This window comes from Gobio gobio, assembly GCF_949357685.1.
Source record: "Gobio gobio genome assembly, chromosome: 5".
NCBI lineage: Eukaryota > Metazoa > Chordata > Actinopteri > Cypriniformes > Gobionidae > Gobio > Gobio gobio.
This window is the reverse complement of record NC_137101.1, coordinates 56494414-56520584: the sequence shown is the minus strand read 5'-3', so window position 1 is coordinate 56520584 and position 26171 is coordinate 56494414. Positions and strand designations below refer to the sequence as shown.

At 36.3% G+C, this 26171-nt stretch overlaps 1 protein-coding gene across 1 annotated transcript in view; it reads left to right on the top strand.

The window, feature by feature from the left end:
- The window catches only part of LOC307126581 (NACHT, LRR and PYD domains-containing protein 12-like), a 176083-nt gene that overhangs the window by 94809 nt on the left and 55103 nt on the right, over positions 1-26171 (top strand). The window contains exon 10 of the mRNA XM_079817177.1: positions 6-158. Within this exon, the coding sequence (XP_079673303.1) occupies positions 6-158 (153 nt within the window). The remainder of the gene's footprint in view (positions 1-5; positions 159-26171) is intronic.

Here is a 26171-nt window from a genome sequence, read left to right as displayed (position 1 = left end):
TGTAGGTTGTCGGGCTGTATGGTGACAGAGGAAGGCTGTCATTATATGTCTTCAGCTCTGAGGTCAAACCCATCACACCTGAGAGAGCTGGATCTGAGCTACAATCACCCAGGAGACTCAGTTGATGCACTCAAACACTGCAGGCTGGACAAACTCAAGTATGTTAAGCAGCAAGAGTTTATAAGTGAATAAGTTCTACTATGTTGTAGTGTACTTTAGGGCTGAACGATACATCGAATTTTCATCGTCATGGCGATATGAACTCGCGCGATGAACACATCGCAACAGACAGCCTGACACGATGAATAAGGGAAAACAGTTTATTACATGTGCCAATCTGAGTAACGTATTCTGAATACTTGGATTACTTCCACATTGAATTTAATTTTATAAGTGTAGGAATGCGGCTATCAAATCCTGATTGCTAAACATATATTATAAAATGTTTAGCTAACATCAAACATCGGCTCTTGGGCTGCTTAGTTACTCCATTTTATTCTACTGGACATGGAATCTCTTATTTATTTTCCCAAATCCTCATTTACGTCTCTTAGAGGATTAAACGTTTGTTTCTTGTTTGATTTATTTAGGAGTAGGCGATATTCACATCATTTACTGTGGTAAAGTAGAAAACGGAGTAGGACAGATACATTTTTACATACTAAGTTCTTGTCCCTGCGGAAGATAATTTCGTTCTTCACATTTTACTACAAGTATCAGTTTTGGAAAGCCAGGAGAAAACATGAAGATATTAGAAAACGATGCTTCTTTCCTGCTCGTATCATCCCTTTCAGCGCAAAGAGGCATATGACGCGCGTCTGTGAGGAAATATAAACACATTTTTTCTTTAACTAATATTTAACTTATATTATTTATATTTTGATTATTTACAGATATTTATTTAAATGTTTTACAGGCTGTAGTAGGCTATGTTGTTTCACTGACAGAAGTAGATAGGCCTACTAAAATAAACACGCATGTTTGAGCCTTAGCCTATATTTTTTATTTTCAAAATGTAGGCCATTTAATTATATATATATATATATATATATATATATATATATATATATATATATATATATATATTAGGGGTGGCACGGTACATGGAAAAAAAACGGACCGTTCGGTTCGCTTGTCTCTGTTCGGACTGTGTGCGTTGCACGGTTCGCACATGCGCAATATATCCTCGTGCCCGTATGTTACCTCAGACAGTGGGTGTCCTTTTCGCGCGAAATAAGAGGTGTGTGTGGACATACAGTAAAGTAAAAGTGGAGTGCTGCAGGTCATGTCACATGTAGCATCGTATAGCAGGGCAGATGCAGTGCGGAGAGCGGGAGCCGCGCCGCGCGTGCCCGTTGCGTAGACACACACTGGCCGTGTTTGTCTCGCGAGTCGCGCAGCTGAACCGCGGCTCGTGGATTGCAAATACAGGCAAATATAGTCCATTCTGTCACATTTTCCGGTGTTCTCCTCCGACCCCTGCCTGTCTCGTGCTTTGATTTATGATGGGCATCATATATCTGCTGCAAATGCGACCGTGTTCCCCTCTGTCTCATACACACATGCATATAACATGCTGTATATAAGTAGTTCACATGATAAATGTAACATTTAAAAGTTAAGATGCTTCTGGTTCTAATAATTTAAACATGCCTTTGAAGTTTGGGCAAAAACTTTTTTGTTTCACAGCGCTGGATGTCATATGGTGATTGTGAAACACACGGGACACTTCATGGTGAAATTTGTTAATCAGGTCAGCTGAATTAAAGCCACAGTGCATTGTTCTGATCAAAATTGATATGATTAACATGAAAAATGTTACGCCAATGTGTCGGACTCGGTAGACAGCCAGTTAGGAAACAACTTGATATAACAATTTTTAATACTGTATCCTAATTGTGCATGATTAAGCCATATATACCATATGCTGAAGTAAATTTCTGGAGTGTTAACGATTAAAAAAAACAACAAGAACCGTACAGAACCGAAAACCGTGACCCTAAAACCGTGATACGAACCGAACCGTGGGTTTTGTGAACCGTGCCACCCCTAAAATATATATATATATAAACACCTCAATCTGACTAAATTTTTTATAATAAAAAATATAAATAAATAACGAATTTATATATTTAATATAGGCTATATAAAATATATAGGCATGCGTGCGAGTATAGCCGCCACCCCCAACCATCGCACCACTGCACAGTTACACTGCAGTGTTATATTTCGTTCTCCCTTCTCTTTCTTTAATATGAAATGCTGTTTGAATTTCCAAGATAGAAACGCTTTCTTGCCCTGGCTCTGTTGTTCTGGCTCCATCTCTACCTCTAGCTCCCGCTGCTCCTCTTCCGACTCCATTGTGACTGATCACGCAAACCGTGCATTTTTCCGTTTTCATATTGGGGCTTCTGAGAAATGCATTGAGTTGCCTTCATTTATTTAGAGAGTAAATAAACTCATGAAACAGAGAAGTATCGTTAATGTTATCCATTGATTTCAACAATGTAACTGTATTCTAAATATCAACTATTTCAATTGTAACTGTAATGGAATAGTTACTCATAATATGTTTTCTGAATACGTGACGCCGGTACATGTGTTCCGTTACTGCCCAACACTGAACACGACATTAAAGCACTAAGACATGGGAACAGTATAGCTAACATTCACATTTGAATATTTATCGCAAGTCATATCGTCATCGCAATATTAAACAGTGGTATCGCACATCGCAGCTTTTCCTCATATCGTGCAGCCCTAGTGTACTTCCATAACTCACTGAAATCTAATAAACATTTATGCAGTATATAATAATAATAATAATAATATAAATAAATAAAAGAGAAAAGTTCACAGCTGTAAAAGAGCACAGTAAAAGTGTTAGTGTTAAATAGGGATGGGCTTGATTAATCAACAATCGATAATTGATTGTTAAGAATTTCGTTGATCACGTTAATTTGTTATCGATAAATCTAATGCATTTTTTTAATCTAATGCAGGTTGCGTTGCGTAGTGTGTGTCTTGAAGCAATTCAATGAATTTCACTGTGTGGCAGCAATTAAACATTTTACCACTAGGGGGCAATATTTGACACCACACTCAATTATCTGTGATTTTCCGTTTTGATTTCAAAAGTGTGGCGTGGGGCCATTTTGATTTAAAAAGCGAAATAGTTGACTGCAAACATTGCGATGCCGTGTATAAGTACAACACTGCCACGACTCAAATGATGTGCCACTTAAACAAAGTGCATCCGCCCTGGTTAATGTCGGAGGCGGGGCATCCTGCTCTCAGTCTCAACCTAGCATCAAGGCTAGCACTGAGGTACCTGTGCATCCCAGCATCATCAGTCCCCTCAGAGCGGGTGTTTTCAGCGGCTGGACTGACGGTCACCAGGCTGCGGTCGCGTCTGACCCCAGATCAGGTCAACATGCTTATATTTCTCAACAAAAATCAGTAGCCTGGTGCAAAAAATCTAGTTGGTTGCTAAGGTGCTATGGGTGGTTGCTAGGCTGTTGCTAAGGTGTTCTAGGCTGTTGCCAGTTGGGTACTAAGGTATTCTGGGCGGTTGCAAGGGTCTCCTGGGTGGTTGCTAGCGTATTCTGGGTTGTTGCTAGGGCATTGCTAAGGTGTTCTGGGTGGTTGCTATGGTATTGCTAGACAGTTGTGTGGGTATTCTGGGCAGTTGCTGGTTGGTTACTAAGGTATTCTGGGTGGTTGCTAGGGGGTCCTGGGTGGTTGCTGGGGTGTTGCTAATGTGCTCTGGGTGGTTTTGAGGGCATTGTTAGGCAGTTGCTAGGGTATTCTGGATGGTTGCTAGGCAGTTGGTAGGGTGTTCTGAACAGTTGCTAGTTGGTTACTAAGGTATTCTGGGTTGTTGCTAGGGTGTTCTGACTGATTACTAGGCAGTTGCTAAGGTATTCCGGGTGGTTTGTATGGTGTTGCTAGGCGGTTGCTATGGGTATGATGTGTGGTTCCTAGGGCATTGCTAGGGTATTGTGAGTGGTTGCTAGGGTGTTCTAGGCAGTTACTAGGTTACTAAGGTATTCTGGGTTGTTGCTAGGGTGCTCTGGGTGGTTGTTAGGGCATTGCTAGGCAGTTGCTATGGTATTCTGGGTGGTTGCTAGGCAGTTGCCAGATGTTCTGGACAGTTGCTCGGGTGTTCTGGGTGGTTGCTAATGTATTCTGGGCTGTTGCTAGGGAGTTCTGGGTGGTTACTAGGCGGTTGCTAAGGTATTCTGGGTGGTTGCTAGGGTGTTGCTAGCATGTCCTGGGTGGTTGCTATGGTGTTACTAGATGGTTGCTAGGGTATTCTAGGTGGTTGCTAAGGTATTCTGGGGGTTGCTAGGGAGTTCTGTGTGGTTGCTATGGTGTTGCTAGGTGGTTGGTAGATGGTTACAGATGGTTACTATGGAGTTCTTAGCCTGAGTTAGCACTTAGCTTATCACTATTAGCATGTAACTAGTCACTGTTAGCATGTTGGAAGACCTGAATTCTAGCATGAGTCAAAAGAGCCCCCATCTTTGTACCCCCATGTTTCTATGACGTTCTGATGCAGAGATACAGGTCTTGCTAAACGGTTGCTAGGGTACTCTGTTTGGTTGCTAAGGAGTGGCTTGGCAGCTGCCAATGATGATCCTCCAAAGGCTGCTTGTCAGTATGAACGATATAAACCAACTGCAGTCCCTCTATGACATTCAGATTAGAAGATATCCCTCTTTGGGTTTGGGTTGCTAGGGTACTTGATATTGGTTACTAGGGCGTGGCTAGAGAGTAGTGAAGGTGATTTGTGATTGGCTGTTTCTGCTTAAGTCAAACAAGCCCACCCTCATGTTTCTATGACACTTCTAGAGACAACCCTTTGATCTCTTTCAATCTTTTTTGTGTGTGTGTGAGAGAGAGAGTGTGTGTGTGTGTGTGTGTGTGTGTGTGTGAGAGAGAGAGAGAGACCTTTAACACTACTTTATTTATAATAACATTGTATAGATGTACCTCAAAACAAAAACTTTTGTACAATTTCAATATTTGAAATACAACACAAAAAATTATTTAGTGAATCATTTGTAAAATAAAATATATATATTAATTATAAAAACCATAAATTCATAAATTCACATTTTACATATTTGTGAAAAAAAAAAAAAAAAAGTCACAGCAACGCATTCATACATTTAAAACCAGCTCATTTTCATAATCCACTGTACACAAAACATCATTCAAAGCCCAGATTTCAATAAAACTAACCAAATTATTTGTCAGTTGAAAAAATGCAAACTCTGCCTTGATTCTAGTTGCTATAAGAGCCTTTAAAACCACCTCAGGACCTACTTCCCCCTCTCCTTTCAATTTCCTTTTCCGTGTTAACCATATTGCCATCTTTGCTGCTCCTACCACAAAATTTATTAACAAGATTTTTTTCTTGTCTGAAGCAACATATTTTGGTCCAAAAATTAAAACTTCATTATTAAAATCTACCCCCAAATCACGAACCCACTCGTCTAAAATCAGAAACAATCCTCTTAACCTAAAACAATTTAGAAACAAGTGATCTATAGACTCTTCAGTGTCACAAAAAAGGCATTCTTTCCTTACAGTGGGAACAATGTGTGCCACATGTCTGTTTGTAGCTACCGCCCAGTGTACAACCCTCCATTGGAGATCTGCAGTGCGTTTCTCTATAGGAGGTTTGTACAGGGACCTCCAGCATCCTCTAGGGGACGAGTCTGGCCCGAACACATCTGACCACTTTGTCTCTTTACAGTCTTTGAGTACGTCGTAATGAGACACTTTCACACAGATATTATATACAGCCTTTTTTGAAACAGTCTCAAAACCTTCCAGCACAGGAGTCCTGAAGTTCAGAAGAGAACCTTTCTCTGGCTCTACATCCACCGCTGCTGAAATTTCTAAATGGGGAAAACGACTCTCTCTGTTCTGGTCAGGAACTTCATTTTCCTCTGAGCTTTGTCTGAAGACAGAAGGTAATGCTGAAACAACTCCGTCCATTATTCTCTTTACTATCCTTAAAGACTTGATGCCTGTGATGTTGCACATTTCCTCTGGACTTTTCCATTTTTCACCATTCTTTAGGTCAGCAATTCTTGTACACCCCGCTCTTGCCATTATATTCTGTATGCTCCTGGACTCCAGTACCGGTACAGATATCAGTGGATTATTAAAAAGAGGTTCTTTCTCTGTCCAAAGTCCAACATTTGAGAGATTCCTCTTAACTTTAAACACTGAAGTCCATTCTCTCAAAACTGCTTTGTAGAAGGGGGAAACATTCCTCAAGTCCATGTTATCCAGTTTAATCAAAAACAGTTGCACGTCATACTTAAAAACATTCATTTTCCTCAACACAGCACGTGCTGTATCAGCCCAGCACGGTTCAGCATACAACAATCTTTGAGCCGCTTGAAGTCTGAAAGTCCTTATTCTGTTTTTTATGTCCATCAGGCCCTGTCCTCCTTCTTGAATAGGCAGAAAAAGTACAGCAGATTGTTTCCAATGCTGTCCATCCCAGAAAAAGTCAATTAACTTTTTTTGTAGCTCTTTAACAACACCTTCTGGGGGATCCAGAACAGTCATTTAATGCCATAATGCAGATGCAGCCAGATTATTCGTGACCAAAACTCTGCCCCTATACGATAGCTGGGGTAGCACCCACGACCATCGAGACAACCGGTCACACATTTTCTCCACCGTACCCTCCCAGTTTTTCTGCCTATACTGTTCTGTCCCTAAAAACACTCCCAACATCTTCAACCTCTCTCTTCCCCATTTAACACCCCCTGGAAGCACTGGAGGGGCCCTCTCCTGCCAATCTCCTAATAAATATCCTTCGCTCTTTTCCCAATTTACTTTAGCTGACGAAGCCTTTTCGTAAACATTTAAAGCTTTTTTTAAAATCAAAACATCTTCATCACTTTTTATAAAAACAGTTATATCGTCAGCATAGGCCGAAAGAGTGATTGGCCTATTTTCACAACCCATTATTAGAAACCCCTGCAATTTCTCCCTAAGATTATAAAGTAAAGGTTAAATTGCCAAAGAGTACAACTGTCCTGATAAAGGACAGCCTTGCCTTATCCCTCTATGAACTAATACTGGATAACTTAGCCCACCTCCAACCTTTAACATTGCAGAAGCCCCAGTGTATAACAGTTTAATCCAAGAAATAAAATTTTCACCAAAACCAAATGCTTTGAGAGTTTCAAATAAATACAGATGATCAACTTTATCAAAAGCTTTCTCCTGATCAATTGACAGAAAACCCACATTTTCATTACTAGCCTTTGCTAAATTCATTACATCACGTACAAGAAAAAGATTATCCATTATTGTTCTTTTTGGCACACAATATGTTTGAAATTCATTAATAACATACTCTAAACAGTTTTTTAATCTATTTGCAAGACACTTCGCAAGAATTTTATAGTCAGCGCACAGCAAAGCTACGGGTCTCCAGTTCTTTAACAATCCAAGATCACCTTTTTTAGGAAGTAAAGACAGAACCGCTCTTCTACAACTTGTTGGTAGTTCATTTCTCCTATAAGAAATTCTAAAAACATTGAGTATATCTTCCTTTAAAAGAGTCCAAAATTGCTTATAGAATTCAGAAGGAAGTCCATCAATGCCGGGAGACCGACCATTCAAGAGTTTCTTTACAGCCTCTGATAGTTCATCTAATTGAATATCAGCATCAAGCCATTGTCTCTGATCATCAGTAAGCTTTGGCAAGTCTCTTAGCAGGTTTTCCATGCAATTAATGTCACAGTCTCTTGCTTTGAATAAATCAGTATAGAAATCCTTTGCATGGTTTCTCATTTCTTTTGGATTAGTTGTTAAAGTCCCATTTGGTAGTTTCAAATATAACATCCGTTTTCGTTCTCCTTCTTTCCGCTCCAAGTTAAAAAAATATGAACTTGGAGCATCTATTTCTCGTACTGAAGAAAAACGGGCTCTTATCAAAGCCCCTTTTGCTCTTTCATTAAACAGAGATGCCAAAGCAGTATTTTTTTCCTTTAATTGTTCCACAACTTCTAAATTCTCTTCAATCATTCCTTTTTCAATTTCAGTAATTTCTCTCTCAAGTACTTTAATAGTGTCCTTTACAAGTCTATTTGAGTGAGCTGTATAATTCTGGCAAAACATTCTTATTTGTGCTCTTCCAACCTCCCACCATTGCACTAAATCTTCATAATCTCTTTTTTGTTCTTGCCATTTAGACCAAAATAACCCAAACTTTTCACAAAATACAGAGTCTTGCAATAATTTCAAATTAAAATGCCAATAACTACTAGAATGCTGTGACTTTTTTAAACTCATTTCCATCATACACAAATGATGATCAGTAAAACCATTTGGAAAAATATCAGCTTTTAAAACTCTATTAGAATTACTTTTACTTACATAAAACCTATCCAACCTCGCAGCACTAATATGATCATGAGAGGCTTTAACCCATGTATATTGCTTCACTGTTGGGTGTTTCACCCTCCATACATCAGATAAGTCATATTGTCTTATAATACTGCTTAAAGAATTAGCAGACTGAGGATAAGGTTCTTCACTATTTCGGTCTAATGTAAAGTCTAAAGTACAATTCCAGTCACCCCCAAGAACTATACATGAACTATCACATTTTTTTAATTCACTAGATAATTTTTTAAAACATTCCACCCTTTCTGCTCCATTATTTGGCGAGTAAACATTAATGAAAAGAAAAGGGAACCCCATTAATTCTACCTGTACAACCAATATTCTACCCTTATCTATCTCATAAGAGGATATATTAGTCATATTGAGTTTCTTTGAAAACAAAATTGCAACACCTCCACTTAGATTAGAGCCATGACTTAGAAAGATCTTCCCCTCCCACCACATTTTCCATTCCACTTCATTACTTAAATCGCTATGGGTTTCTTGCAAAAAAATTACATCCATATGTTTATTTTGAATTAATTCAAATAAAGCGGCTCTTTTTCTATGATTCCTTCCTCCATTAATGTTAATTGTCCCTATTTTAATGCTCTCCATGAAAAGAGAAAAAATAGAAAGACAAACAAGTATAAGAGAACAGAAAGAGAAAAACACCCTTTGTGACTTAACCATTACTCTTATTACTTTTTAACCCATTCTTTCTCTTTTCTTAATTTAGTCACATTTTTTCTCAATCTAAACCTTTTCCTACGACTCAATTCTTCATATCCTACACTCTTCTGTATTTTAACTACCGATCTCAAGAATCTATCAACATCAGGAAAAAAACTCTTGACATCAAATGTCTTTCCAAAAGTTTCATCTAAGAAATCATTGATTTCCTTTACTGTATATATCTGATCATCACCACTCTGAGAAAAAATGTCAGACATTTCTGAAAGACTATCATCATCACCCATCTCCTCCATTTGATCATCTCTATCAACAGCCTCATCATGATCATTATTTTCAATTTCGTCTTCACATTGAGCAACATTCACCTCAGCGTCCTCAACTCTCTCACCACCACAATTTTTGCTATCAGTTTCTTCACGACTTATATCTTGATTATTCTGTGTTTCTTTCCCTTCCAAATCATCTCCATTGTTTTCAGTTTCATCTGAATTCTTTCCTTCACTGTCTTTCTCACCATCATTCTCTTTTGACAGACTCGGCCCTGCCTTTACAATTGACGCACTCGGCCCTGCCGTTTCATTGTCCAACACATTATTATCAATATTCGCTTTTTGAGGGCACGCATTTTTTTTGTGACCTATTTCGCCACATTCAAAACATTTTAAACTTCCAGTACTTGCATACAGCATGTAGGACTTGCCTTCGTACATGACTCTAAAGGAAATATCAAGAACTGTTGAATCTAAAAACATGAACACTTGGCGTCTAAAAGACATAACATGTTTTAGTGACTCATTTTTACATCCTAGTGAAACTGTCTTAATTCCACTAGCAATCTTCCCAAATCTCAACAATTCCTTTTCAATATCATGGTTTGGTATGAAGGGGGGACAATTCGAGATTGTTATACGGCTCGATTGAGAAACCAGCGGAGAAACAACAGTATAAACGCCACTCACCCAAATGCCGCTCTCAACCAACCGACTAGTTAAGTTCCATTCCTTGAGAAAGATCACGACGGCCTTGTTCATCCTTGAAGCTGAAACAATATTACCATATCCCACCTGTTCACCTATTGCCACAAGCACTTCTTCCACGGAGACACCGGCCTCAAGTACACATCTAACTCCATGACGGAGCGAGAGAGAGGAGCCACACCCGCTCGGGTGAGCCTCCATCTCAAACACCCGCCACGAAGTTAAACAAAGAACAAACACTCACCTAATACTAACTTTTTTTTTTGTTTCTTTTTTTTTGTCCTTCTTTTTTTTTTTTTTTTTGAAAAGTGAAACAGAAAAATAATCTGAAAAGAAATTAAGCAAACCTAGAAAAAATGAAAGAAATACATTTGAATCGCTCCTCTCACCCGTGAGACACTCACACACCCAAACTCCCGAGAGAGAGAGAGAGAGAGAGAGAGAGTGTGTGTGTGTGTGTGTGTGAGAGAGAGAGAGAGAGTGTGTGTGTGTGTGTGTGTGTGTGTGTGTGTGTGTGTGTGTGTGTGTGTGTGTGAGAGAGAGAGAGAGAGAGAGAGAGAGAGTGTGTGTGTGTGTGTGTGTGTGTGTGTGTGTGTGTGTGTGTGTGTGTGTGTGTGTGTGTGTGTGTGTGTGTACTTGTCTACCTATCTAACAGGGGACCTTGGTGTCGTAACACACTCACTAACAGGGGACCTCTGAGCCAAGAGGGGACATTTTTCAGGTCCCCTGTTGGTCATGCTTTAAATCATGTTAAAATCAAGTAAAAACACTAAAAAAACGCTCTGGTGATTTTTTTTACTTTTGACCAAGTGGGGACCTACAAGTGTGTGTGTTTAAATCATGTGAAAATTAAGTAAAAACACTCTGGTAATTTTTTTAAAACTTATGACCAAGTGGGGACCTAAGTGTGTGTGTGTGTTTAAGGTCATACTCAGCAGCTCCCCTGTAGGCTGGAGCAGGAACTGTAAGGGCTCTTAAACACACGTCGTTCACACACACTCCTCTATTGTTTGAATGGCCTGCTGTCCCAGAGAGACTCTGCTGTTTAACAGGCTGCTTACTAAAGGAACAAGCATTACATCGCTTTACTAGATACCCTGACTAGTTTCAAAATTTGCATTACATTACAATTAAATTCTACACAGAATCCAAGAAAAAAGGATTTAAAAATCTAAACAACCAGAATGTAATTAGAAGTTTTGTTTTTGTATTTTTTATTTTAACATTTTAATGACAGTAGCCTATATTCATTGAATATTATTGTATTTATCAAAATAAACAGAAAATAGTACAAACTTTACTATTCTTTTAAACAAGTGTTAAGACATTATTAAAAAAAAAACATTTTAGCTCAAGTATTTGTATAAATAATGCGTGACTTTTGCCCCATGTAAAATGGGGTGTAAAAGGCCCAACTTACCACCTTATACATTTTTGAGTTTTTTTAAACAAACCACTTTTGATTTATTTATGATTTACACAATGACTCGGTCCCCTGTTAGATAGTAAATCACGACACCAGTGTGTTTAATTTGTCATTTCTTGCCATCTCAAACACACTGTAGAGATTTAGAGTTTTTATAGCAATAACTGAGTTTTAAGAGTTAAATCAAGCAGAAATATTTCTCTAATGTATTAATTGCAGATCCTCTTTGAATAATGATTATGTTAAACACAATGACTCGGTCCCCTGTTAGATAGTAAATCACGACACCAGTGTGTTTGCTTTGTCATTTCTTCATCTCAAACACACTGTGGAGATTTAGAGTTTTTATAGCAATAACTGAGTTTTAAGAGTTAAATCAAGCAGAAATATTTCTCTAATGTATAAATTGCAGATTATCTTTGAATAATGATTATGTTAAACACAATGACTCGGTCCCCTGTTAGATAGTAAATCACGACACCAGTGTGTTTGCGTTGTCATTTCTTGCCATCATAAACACACTGTAGATATTTAGAGTTTTTATAGCAATAACTGAGTTTTAAGAGTTAAATCAAGCAGAAATATTTCTCTAATGTATTAATTGCAGATCCTCTTTGAATAATGATTATGTTAAACACAATGACTCGGTCCCCTGTTAGATAGTAAATCACGACACCAGTGTGTTTGCTTTGTCATTTCTTCATCTCAAACACACTTTGGAGATTTAGAGTTTTTATAGCAATAACTGAGTTTTAAGAGTTAAATCAAGCAGAAATAGTTCTCTAATGTATTAATTGCAGATCCTCTTTGAATAATGATTATGTTAAACACAATGGCTCGGTCCCCTGTTAGATAGTAAATCACGACACCAGTGTGTTAGCGTTGTCATTTCTTGCCATCTCAAACACACTGTAGAGATATAGAGTTTTTATAGCAATAACTGAGTTTTAAGAGTTAAATCAAGCAGAAATAGTTCTCTAATGTATTAATTGCAGATCCTCTTTGAATAATGATTATGTTAAACACAATGACTCGGTCCCCTGTTAGATAGTAAATCACGACACCAGTGTGTTTGCTTTGTCATTTCTTCATCTCAAACACACTGTAGAGATTTAGAGTTTTTATAGCAATAACTGAGTTTTAAGAGTTAAATCAAGCAGAAATATTTCTCTAATGTATTAATTGCAGATCCTCTTTGAATAATGATTATGTTAAACACAATGACTCGGTCCCCTGTTAGATAGTAAATCACGACACCAGTGTGTTTGCTTTGTCATTTCTTCATCTCAAACACACTGTAGATATTCACTGTATATATTGAGATAACTCAATTTTATGGTGACTTGCATTAAAATGTTTATCCGTCTCAATTAAATTATGTGAACTGAATGACTTTTAACATTGACACTTTAGTTATTTAACCAAATGATGATTTTCAAGTCAGCAATCAACACACAACTGAGTTTTGACCTCCAAAATCTTATTATAGTGTATTTTTATGGTAAGTATTGGTGTTTTATGTTTTAAATCAAGCAGAAATCACTCTTTAAGGAAACAATTGCATGTCACACTTTATACAGTGAACATTGGATGGTAAAACACAACGCCTGTTTGATTGCTTTGCCATTTCTTGCCATCACAAACACACTGGAGAGATTTTGAAGGTCAGAACTAAATTTTTTGGTGACTTGCATGAAAATGTTCATCCGTCTCACTTAAATTATGTGAACTGAATGTCTTTTAACATTGACACTTTAGTCGAAGATTTTCAACTCAACAATCAACACACAACTGAGTTTTGACCTTCAAAATCATTATACAGTGTATATTAAATTTAAATAAAAAATATAAAATTTCTTTACAAAACAAGTTTGACTCAAGTTTGCATCCATAGCAAGCATTTAAAGAGGGGTTTCAAATTTCTGTGTTATTCATTTTTGTGTTAAAATTTTGAACATAAGTTGAACAGTTTAAAAAAGAAAGTGTGAACCTTCAAATTAGCAATTATAGTTCATAAAGTTTTGCTGGCGTTTGTATCTAATTGAGAAAAGAATGAATGTAAATTGAAAGATGTCGTCATTGAACGCATTTTGTGCCATAGAATAAATGATCCACAGTTTAGCCACATAGGCTGATGTGATCCCTGAGTGAAGAGTTTTGAAAAAGTGATGAGTATTCAGAAATGTGTCCTAGCAGATGTTTAAAAAACCCTGTAATATCACTATTAGTAAGGGATCACATTATAATATCAGTCTATAAATGTGAGATATTTAAAGTGAACCTAAAGTATACTTGCAATAGTGTGATTTTAGCACAATTAAATACATGGGCGTCGGAGGCAAAAAAAATGTGGGTGGGTCCTCAGAAATTTTTTACTGGAGTAGATGCCAATTACATTAAGTACAAATATACAGCTTTACTTGGTAAACGTATAGGTCGAAAAGACAAAATTACGTAAATCAATCGCCATTTCATTGAGAGCGACAGTAGTGTAGGGGTAAGACGCGCGGCTTCTAGTTTTGACACAAATCGACCCGCGGTTCGAGTCCGGCCTTCGCCGAAATCAATCTTCTCCGTTTTCCCATCACATATCAAATCGGAAAGGCATTTATTTTCAATACAAATTAAGAAAATATTAGAAAAGTGGAAATAAAGCGTCTAATATGTGTTTAATAATAAGTGTTTATCGATTAGGATTAGGTAAACAGACATGTGCTGAATGTTAGAGACGATAAAAGTGAGTGGGTCCAATATCATTGATCGTAAAAAGTGGGTGGGTCTTGTCCCACCTACATACAATGGTTCCGACGCCCATGATTAAATATACTTAATGGATGTTTCGCAAAAGCGTTGTTTAGTTATATTGCGTCCTTGTGTTTCTGCTGTACGTCATCAGCAACTGTCGAAGTTCAATTACAATACTCAAAATCACATGTACAGAGGATGCACAAAAGTAGATCACATAGCAAGACTGGTCTCCACGAAAACACAAGTCCCTTCTTTGCATTCCCAGAATTGCGAAACAGCCATCATTAAGAAATGTGCATTGTGCAATAAAGGAGTATTCCAAGAATAATTATAATATTTATACCAGTACGTCTCACGCAGGTCACGAGGGTTTACAATATTTGATGCTTTAATACTATCCAAAAAAAATTGTTACGGCCATTTCACACTGAACGCGACAAAGCTAGGTGAATCATTGATGAATGAAGGTTTAACACCGAACGCCACTCAAACCATCATCGAGGACTTGCTATAATTATATAATAGGCAGACATGCATTATTTCTAGTGATTTATGATTGTAATATAATTGACCGATCCAGAGCGAATGCGATCTCTGACTCATAACACTCACACACGTGGAAGAAAACGGACAGTTCTCTTCTGATAGCATATAATTCAGTGGAAAAAGAAGTAAACTTGAGAATTACATATGGCATATCTTGCTTTATTATGCTGAGATTGATCGAGCCTGGTATAAATAAATCCATACAGATCTATTGTTTTACAAAAATAATCTATTGTTTACAAAAGGAGAAAACGTGTGTACTTTAATGTAAACTTGGACCATGTGACATAAACTGAAGTTAACAGCAAAAAAATATACTATAATGCTGACTGTTGTTAGTGTTTTTTGTTGTAGGAGTTAAAAGTGTATATGTTGGGTGAATCCTCATTGTGTTCTGGAAGAATGAGTTGATTTAAGACATCAATGAAGTGTTTTGGTAGTTTTAGCACATTTTGAACGTGAAATTAACTGCTTTGCTTTGAAAGGTGTCCTAGCGATTGTAGCTGAGAGATAGACGTCAAACAGACTCAAACAAAGACCCAGAATTCTGTGGTGTTACAGCACTGTGGCTGCTGTAAATGGCTGCTGTAAGGTTTCTTTATGAAATAACAGGCACAATGGCAAAGATATTTCTGCAAAAACTCCAAAGTAATGTTCGGTTGCAGTGAGAAAGTCACAAGAGACAACTGAAAAAACTCATGCGTGTATTTAGCCTAGTGTAGATCAGCTTGCTTACACATCCCCCAAACTCCATTTACATATGAATACAGGAAAGGCCAAAGCCATTGTCTCACAGGTGAGGAACAAGCCTTACAGAGCTGTGAGACCCATGTCACAGACACAAACTTCTCAAACAAACTAGAGAAAATGCTGGGATTTACCTGGGAAAATTAAATCAATGTACACTTTTTCCAATCCCTACGACACATTTTTCAATACTTGGGTCACTTTTTTAAAACTCTTCACACACTTTTTCACACAAATTCACACAACTGAATTTCAGCTTGGCACAGCAGTTATTTTAGTGTTCAAAATGCACTAAAACCAGAGGTGTAGTGGTAAAAAAAGAGGTGGGTAAACTATCAATTCTGGGTGACCGCATCGTGGTCACGGTAAGGTGGGCCACTGCCTACCAGTGTATAGCGTATCCTGATGATAGCTATTGTTCTCAGAGAGAACAAAAATATTTAAGAGAGATAGAGAGGGGAGGCTTATATCCAGGGGTTCCAATGCAATGCACTTGTACATAATGATTAGATTTGGGATTATTTTCATAGTCGATTAATCTGTTGAATATTTTCTCAAGTAATCGATTAGTTGTTTGGTCTATAATATGTCCGAAAAATGTGGATCAGTGTTTCCCAAAAGCCCAGGATGACGTCCTCGAATGTCTCGTTTTGTCCACAACTCAGTTTACTGTCACATATGAGAGAACACACTAGAACATATTCACATTAAACAAGCTGGAATCAAAGAATTTTACTTTTGTCTTAAAAAATTACTCAAGCCGACAAATCGATTATCAAAATAGTTGTCGATTACAGTTTTTGCCAATTGCTAATGAGGCAGAATTTGGTGAAGAAGAGCGAGAGCTTTTTGTTGATGATGACAGGGTGCAGACAGCGATCGCTTGCGATTGCATTTATAATGTAAACTTTTGATGAATTTATGAGAAATCTACAGACGCAAACAGGAAGTAAAACTCCCATTGATTTTTCTCCATAAGGATTTAGATTATCAGCCATAATGTCTAAAACATCTGAGGTAGACTGACCACGAGTTGTGAAACGAAAGTTTCTGCTTCTGTAGCTGCTTTCAGAACTGATCAAACACATTCAAGTCAGAACGATGATCAACTCATTTCTGCAGGAATTATACTGAAATATAAAATCTTAAAATCCAAAGGGACCCACTTTATATTAGGTGGCCTTAACTACTATGTACTAACATTTTAATTATCCATTTGATACAATGCACTTATTGTGTACATACATGTCTTTACATTGTACTTACATTTTTAAATATACCGGCATGTAATTACATCTGTAATTAATTTCTGTAGTTACATTTGTAATTACACTGTTGACACTTCCCTTACATCTAACCCTACCTTTAAACTTACCAATACAACCACACATGTCCCTAACCCTACCCGTATCCCACCTCAATATCAGCAAAAGTGTTTTGCAACACAATATGAACACAATAAGTACATTGTACCTATTTAAGTACATAGTAGTTAAGGCCCCCTAATATAAAGTGGGGCCATCTAAAGTCATAATTTATCATTGATTTGGCATAAAATACATTCAATGGCGACATCTTTCGATTTATAAGAATTATTTTCTCACTTCAACACAAACACCACCAAAACATTATGAACTGTATAGGCCAATTTGAAAAATTTTTGATTCTCTTTTCAAAACTCCCTAACTTATGTTCAAAACTTAACTAAAATTAATAATAAAAAAAAAAAACAATTTGCTACATTTCGGCAGTATTACCATATTGAAATTTTGGGTGATTCCTTTGAATCCTCAGAATCCTTTTTGGTAGTTTTAGTGCATTTTGAACACTAAAATAACTGCTGTGCCAAGCTGAAATTCAGTTGTGTGAATTTGTGTGAAAAAGTGTGTGAAGAGTTTTAAAAAGTGACCCAAGTATTGAAAAATGTGTCGTAGGGATTGGAAAAAGTGTACATTGATTTAATTTTCCCAGGTAAATCCCAGCGTTTTCTCTAGTTTGTTTGAGAAGTTTGTGTCTGTGACATGGGTCTCACAGCTCTGTAAGGCTTGTTCCTCACCTGTGAGACAATGGCTTTGGCCTTTCCTGTATTCATATGTAAATGGAGTTTGGGGGATGTGTAAGCAAGCTGATCTACACTAGGCTAAATACACGCATGAGTTTTTTCAGTTGTCTCTTGTGACTTTCTCACTGCAACCGAACATTACTTTGGAGTTTTTGCAGAAATATCTTTGCCATTGTGCCTGTTATTTCATAAAGAAACCTTACAGCAGCCATTTACAGCAGCCACAGTGCTGTAACACCACAGAATTCTGGGTCTTTGTTTGAGTCTGTTTGACGTCTATCTCTCAGCTACAATCGCTAGGACACCTTTCAAAGCAAAGCAGTTAATTTCACGTTCAAAATGTACTAAAACTACCAAAACACTTCATTGATGTCTTAAATCAACTCATTCTTCCAGAACACAATGAGGATTCACCCAACATATACACTTTTAACTCCTACAACAAAAAACACTAACAACAGTCAGCATTATAGTATATTTTTTTGCTGTTAACTTCAGTTTATGTCACATGGTCCAAGTTTACATTAAAGTACACACGTTTTCTCCTTTTGTAAACAATAGATTATTTTTGTAAAACAATAGATCTGTATGGATTTATTTATACCAGGCTCGATCAATCTCAGCATAATAAAGCAAGATATGCCATATGTAATTCTCAAGTTTACTTCTTTTTCCACTGAATTATATGCTATCAGAAGAGAACTGTCCGTTTTCTTCCACGTGTGTGAGTGTTATGAGTCAGAGATCGCATTCGCTCTGGATCGGTCAATTATATTACAATCATAAATCACTAGAAATAATGCATGTCTGCCTATTATATAATTATAGCAAGTCCTCGATGATGGTTTGAGTGGCGTTCGGTGTTAAACCTTCATTCATCAATGATTCACCTAGCTTTGTCGCGTTCAGTGTGAAATGGCCGTAACAATTTTTTTTGGATAGTATTAAAGCATCAAATATTGTAAACCCTCGTGACCTGCGTGAGACGTACTGGTATAAATATTATAATTATTCTTGGAGTACTCCTTTATTGCACAATGCACATTTCTTAATGATGGCTGTTTCGCAATTCTGGGAATGCAAAGAAGGGACTTGTGTTTTCGTGGAGACCAGTCTTGCTATGTGATCTACTTTTGTGCATCCTCTGTACATGTGATTTTGAGTATTGTAATTGAACTTCGACAGTTGCTGATGACGTACAGCAGAAACACAAGGACGCAATATCACTAAACAACGCTTTTGCGAAACATCCATTAAGTATATTTAATTGTGCTAAAATCACACTATTGCAAGTATACTTTAGGTTCACTTTAAATATCTCACATTTATAGACTGATATTATAATGTGATCCCTTACTAATAGTGATATTACAGGGTTTTTTAAACATCTGCTAGGACACATTTCTGAATACTCATCACTTTTTCAAAACTCTTCACTCAGGGATCACATCAGCCTATGTGGCTAAACTGTGGATCATTTATTTGCTTTGGCACAAAATGCGTTCAATGACGACATCTTTCAATTTACATTCATTCTTTTCTCAATTAGATACAAACGCCAGCAAAACTTTATGAACTATAATTGCTAATTTGAAGGTTCACACTTTCTTTTTTAAACTGTTCAACTTATGTTCAAAATTTTAACACAAAAATGAATAACACAGAAATTTGAAACCCCTCTTTAAATGCTTGCTATGGATGCGAAAAATGCAGAAAACTGAACCTGATCAGATTTTTTTTTTTGATGAAGGAAAGTTTCAGAGGCTGTGTGTAAACGTGCTTGATCTTTTTTTTTACGTGTGAAAATTTCGGTGTGCGAGGATATTTAGTCATTACCATCTATATAAAAGGGGAAAACTTAGGAACAATTTTATACTGTAATGTAAACATGGACCATGTAACATAAACAATAATGAATAAGCAGTAGAGAGTCAAACTTGAGTCAAACTTGTTTTGTAAAGAAATTTTATATTTTTTATTTAAATTTAATATACACTGTATAATGATTTTGGAGGTCAAAACTCAGTTGTGTGTTGATTGTTGAGTTGAAAATCTTCGACTAAAGTGTCAATGTTAAAAGACATTCAGTTCACATAATTTAAGTGAGACGGATGAACATTTTCATGCAAGTCACCAAAAAATTTAGTTCTGACCTTCAAAATCTCTCCAGTGTGTTTGTGATGGCAAGAAATGGCAAAGCAATCAAACAGGCGTTGTGTTTTACCATCCAATGTTCACTGTATAAAGTGTGACATGCAATTGTTTCCTTAAAGAGTGATTTCTGCTTGATTTAAAACATAAAACACCAATACTTACCATAAAAATACACTATAATAAGATTTTGGAGGTCAAAACTCAGTTGTGTGTTGATTGCTGACTTGAAAATCATCATTTGGTTAAATAACTAAAGTGTCAATGTTAAAAGTCATTCAGTTCACATAATTTAATTGAGACGGATAAACATTTTAATGCAAGTCACCATAAAATTTAGTTATCTCAATATATACAGTGAATATCTACAGTGTGTTTGAGATGAAGAAATGACAAAGCAAACACACTGGTGTCGTGATTTACTATCTAACAGGGGACCGAGTCATTGTGTTTAACATAATCATTATTCAAAGAGGATCTGCAATTTATACATTAGAGAAATATTTCTGCTTGATTTAACTCTTAAAACTCAGTTATTGCTATAAAAACTCTAAATCTCCACAGTGTGTTTGAGATGAAGAAATGACAAAGCAAACACACTGGTGTCGTGATTTACTATCTAACAGGGGACCGAGTCATTGTGTTTAACATAATCATTGATCTGATGATCTGCAATTAATACATTAGAGAACTATTTCTGCTTGATTTAACTCTTAAAACTCAGTTATTGCTATAAAAACTCTAAATCTCTACAGTGTGTTTGAGATGGCAAGAAATGACAACCCAACACACTGGTGTCGTGATTTACTATCTAACAGGGGACCGAGTCATTGTGTTTAACATAATCATTATTCAAAGAGGATCTGCAATTAATACATTAGAGAACTATTTCTGCTTGATTTAACTCCAGAGGTGTCAAGTAACGTAGTACAAATACTTCGTTACCTTACTTAAGTAGGAATTTTGAGTATCTATACTTTACTGGAGCAATTATTTTTCAGCCTACTTTATACTTCTACTCCTTACATTTTCAAGCAATTATCTGTACTTTCTACTCCTTAGATTTTTATAATAGTCTCGTTACTCCTATTCCATTTCGGCATTTTTCTATTCCGGCTTGTCTTAAAAAAAAAACTATCCAGATAAATCGTGCCATCCGGACAGAGTGAATTTGATTGTGGTTGGATGAGAAGGATAAACACAAACCATTCCGACACCCTATTGGGTTGTACGCGATCAATCACGCCTGCACCTGCACAAATCACACACCATGCTGCCAGATAGGGCGGGTTCTCGCCGACGAGCCCGCACTTTCAGCCAATCAGCGATCAGCAGGCAGACGTGCTCATTCATGACTTTAGCCGGGTTTTTAGCGCAATGACTCGTAGCTGTATATTCCAGTGATCGCTATGCCAGTGGCATAAATATACAGTAAGTTGTATCTACAGTAAAGAGTGGGAGAGTGACTCAACTCTCAAACGTGAATTACACCTGTGACTCGAAGACTCTTTATAAATATAACCATGACTCCAGTCCATCATCATATATACACACACTTAGGACATCTGCAACTCAACCCCGACAGCTGCTGAAAGAGGTTTAAATCAACCATTAATCCGTTCTGACTGTGCGTGTGCCATGTACTTCACGAAAGACATACTGTAGTTTTGTGAACGCAAAGTGCAACACAATGGTAAACGCATTGTTATTTTTTGTTGGCGGATTATTGTATAGTATCAATGAATTACGCATTTTGAAAGTGGTGTGAGCATTAACGTGTGAAATGCCTGTTTATTACATTGCTTTTTCCAATCTCTTTATTGGGCACTTTTTGCACATAAATTGTGTTTTTTCTGAGGGAATGCCGTTTTGACAGTTTCTACTTGGACATATAGTCATATTTGATCCGTTTTACTGGGAAATAGATTTTTTTATCATCAATGTTATGTTTTAAGGAGATAAAATGGTAACTTATCAACATTGATTGGTATGGCAATAAAATAATAATATCACATTATTTTGGCAGTTAAAGTTTTGGGATTTTTCTTGGAGTGACTAGTTGCTTATAAGTATTGTAAAGGTGCAAAAAGTCAAAATTCAGAGGCATGTTATCAATAACCATTTTTTGCATATAAATGTACATTTGGTGAGTTTTTGGGCTGGAAATTGTCGACCCAATCTGGCCACACTGATCACACATTCAAATAATGGTTATTGATAACATGTCTCTGAATTTAGATTTTTTGCTCAGTACACATATGGTTCTTTAATGTATTTGCATTGTCCTAAAATGCGTTCATTTTCAATGGGAATATATGCAGCTGAAACAGGTAGCCTATACATCTAAAACATTTCAACATTAACTTTTTAATATAACATTATAGTCATTATGGCCTTTAGAAACATTTTTTTTTTGAGGAGGTGGGGTATACACTGTGGCGCGGCCTAATATTTTGTCCTTAAAGGGATACTTCACCCAAAAATGAAAATTCTGTCGTCATTTACTCACACTCAAGTTGTTCCAAACCTGTATGAGTTTCATTGTTCTGAAGATATTTTGAAAAATGTTTGTAACCAAGCAGATAGAGCAACCATTGACTGCCATAGCATTTTGCCCCTACTATGGCAGTCAATGGTTTCTCTATCTGCTTGGTTACAAACATTCTTCAAAATATCTTCAGAACACAGAAACTCATACCTGTTGGAAGTACTTGAGGGTGAGTAAATTATGACAGAATTTTCATTTTTGGGTGAACTACCCCTTTAATGGCATTTTTTTCCCCTTACATTACTTTTACTTTTATACTTTAAGTAGTTTTGAAACCAGTACTTTTACACTTTTACTTGAGTAAAAAGCTTGAGTTGATACTTCAACTTCTACAAAAGTATTTGTAAACCCTATGAATGCGAATACTTTTGGCACCTCTGTTTAACTCTTAAAACTCAGTTATTGCTATAAAAACTCTAAATCTCTACAGTGTGTTTATGATGGCAAGAAATGACAAATTAAACACACTGGTGTCGTGATTTACTATCTAACAGGGGACCGAGTCATTGTGTTTAACATAATCATTATTCAAAGAGGATCTGCAATTAATACATTAGAGAAATATTTCTGCTTGATTTAACTCTTAAAACGCAGTTATTGCTATAAAAACTCTAAATATCTACAGTGTGTTTATGATGGCAAGAAATGACAACGCAAACACACTGGTGTCGTGATTTACTATCTAACAGGGGACCGAGTCATTGTGTTTAACATAATCATTATTCAAAGAGGATCTGCAATTAATACATTAGAGAAATATTTCTGCTTGATTTAACTCTTAAAACTCAGTTATTGCTATAAAAACTCTAAATATCTACAGTGTGTTTATGATGGCAAGAAATGACAACGCAAACACACTGGTGTCGTGATTTACTATCTAACAGGGGACCGAGCCATTGTGTTTAACATAATCATTATTCAAAGAGGATCTGCAATTAATACATTAGAGAAATATTTCTGCTTGATTTAACTCTTAAAACTCAGTTATTGCTATAAAAACTCTAAATATCTACAGTGTGTTTATGATGGCAAGAAATGACAACGCAAACACACTGGTGTCGTGATTTACTATCTAACAGGGGACCGAGTCATTGTGTTTAACATAATCATTATTCAAAGAGGATCTGCAATTAATACATTAGAGAAATATTTCTGCTTGATTTAACTCTTAAAACTCAGTTATTGCTATAAAAACTCTAAATATCTACAGTGTGTTTATGATGGCAAGAAATGACAAAGCAAACACACTGGTGTCGTGATTTACTATCTAACAGGGGACCGAGTCATTGTGTTTAACATAATCATTATTCAAAGATGATCTGCAATTTATACATTAGAGAAATATTTCTGCTTGATTTAACTCTTAAAACGCAGTTATTGCTATAAAAACTCTAAATCTCTACAGTGTGTTTGAGATGGCAAGAAATGACAAAGCAAACACACTGGTGTCGTGATTTACTATCTAACAGGGGACCGAGTCATTGTGTTTAACATAATCATTATTCAAAGAGGATCTGCAATTAATACATTAGAGAAATATTTCTGCTTGATTTAACTCTTAAATCTCAGTTATTGCTATAAAAACTCTAAATCTCCACAGTGTGTTTGAGATGAAGAAATGACAAAGCAAACACACTGGTGTCGTGATTTACTATCTAACAGGGGACCGAGTCATTGTGTTTAACATAATCATTATTCAAAGTTAATCTGCAATTAATACATTAGAGAAATATTTCTGCTTGATTTAACTCTTAAAACTCAGTTATTGCAATAAAAACTCTAAATCTCTACAGTGTGTTTGAGATGGCAAGAAATGACAAAGCAAACACACTGGTGTCGTGATTTACTATCTAACAGGGGACCGAGTCATTGTGTTTAACATTTTCACTATTTATATATAAAGTGATGACCTGTGATTATTACCTTAAAGAACAATTTCTGCTTGTCCAGTCCTATATTTATTTATTTTTTTATTGGTGCAAGAAATCAAATCTCACTCTAAAAATCTCAAAAACAAAGGACATTTTTGGGGATTTTAGAGAGCAGAAACTATGTTTTAATAAAAAATAAATCACACATTGAAATACCTTTACTGTAAAAAAAAATTCAGGTCTCCAATTGAAAATGTTCTAGTGACCGGTCACATCTAAATTTTTCAGTTGGCCAAATTTAATTTCTGTAAATTGATGCACTTTAATTCAATTAAAATTCAAGAAATTCAATTTGGCCAACTAAAAAATGTAGATGAGATCGCTCACTAGAAAATTTTCAATTGGAGACCTGATTTTTTTTACAGTGTTGGTGTTCTTGAAAATAAGCTTAAATGAGAGATGTGGACGGATCATATACTGTAAGTATGAAGACACAACAGAGAATGAATTTCTTAAAGATAATTCTTAATTTTAAGAATTTTTTAATTTCTTAAATTCTTTTCTGTAATGTCCACAACATGGCTTTTTCTCCGTTGTGTGCTCATTGTGTTCCCTGATGCCTGTGTGAACATTATATAATTATATATATATATTAAATAATGAAGACAGACTTGACTGCCAGCTCTCTTCCCTTTCACACACACAGCTCCATTGCAGGCTATGGAGGTCCCCTGTTGGATAGGTAGACATCGGTCAGGTCCCCTCTTGGCATGTTTAAAAAAAAAAAAAAAAATGCTTATTTGAAGTTATATTATGAAAAAAGACCTTAAAACAAAATTTTGTATCTAAGTTTTGTTTCTTCAAAATGACTAGAAACACAGGTCCCCTCTTGGTCAGTGTGGAGTGATGGTCCCCTGTTGGTAATATAGACGTGTATGTGTGTGTGTGTGAGAGAGAGAGTGTGTGTGTGTGAGAGAGAGAGAGAGAGAGAGAGAGTAGGTGTGTGTGTGAGAGAGAGTGTGTATGTGTGTGTGAGAGACTTTGACTTTACAACTCTTTTATTAAAACATACTAAAACACCAAAATATCATATATTTCACCCATACAAAAATACTGTTACAATATACACATGCGAGGAAAAAAAAAAAAAAAAAAAGATTCCAAAAAAATTAAAAATAAAAAGGCCATTAAACATCAACAATTAAACACTATAGTTTCATCTTCACATATTGACAATAAAGCACCATTCACACACCATTTAGACTCAAATTCAAGTACATTTTTTGTAATTTGATAGAATTTATATTCCAATCTAATTCTTGATTCAACCAAGGCAGTAAACATTTTCAGCGCACTCATATTTCTCCCTTCAGCAGCCATTCTGCAAGTCTTCCAAATGGCTAGTTTAGCTTGTCCAACTACAAAATTTGCTAAGGTGCACTGTTCTCTGTGCGTTTTTGAATACTTGCATCCATAAATAAAGAATGTCTTGTTGAAAAAAAACCTAGGCTTCCAAGTACTCTTTCCAATAAAGTAAACAGTGGTACTAGCCTTGGACATTCAACAAAAACATGGAACACAGTCTCTGGATTAGTACAAAAATTACAGAGATTTAAAACAGCCATATTAAGCTTAGAAACAAAGCTATTGGTAGGTAACACACAGTGCAATATTCTCCACTGTAAATCCCCAGATCGTTTCGGAAGGGGACCTTTATACAAGAGCCTCCAAGAGGGAGCAAGATCATCAGAGCCCATAAAGTATTCCCTCCATTTTGTATCACATCTCTGATTAATATTCCCAAAATAATCCTGCTGGAGTTAGTCTTTACACATATCTGATAAAACTCTCTTTTTCCAACCGCTTGAAAATCAAGCTCCTGTAGCCCCTTAAATTTCAATAACATCCCCTCTTGGTCATCCTCTGCACAAACCCTTGGAGACACAAATAACTTCGGGAAAGAGCATTGCATCGA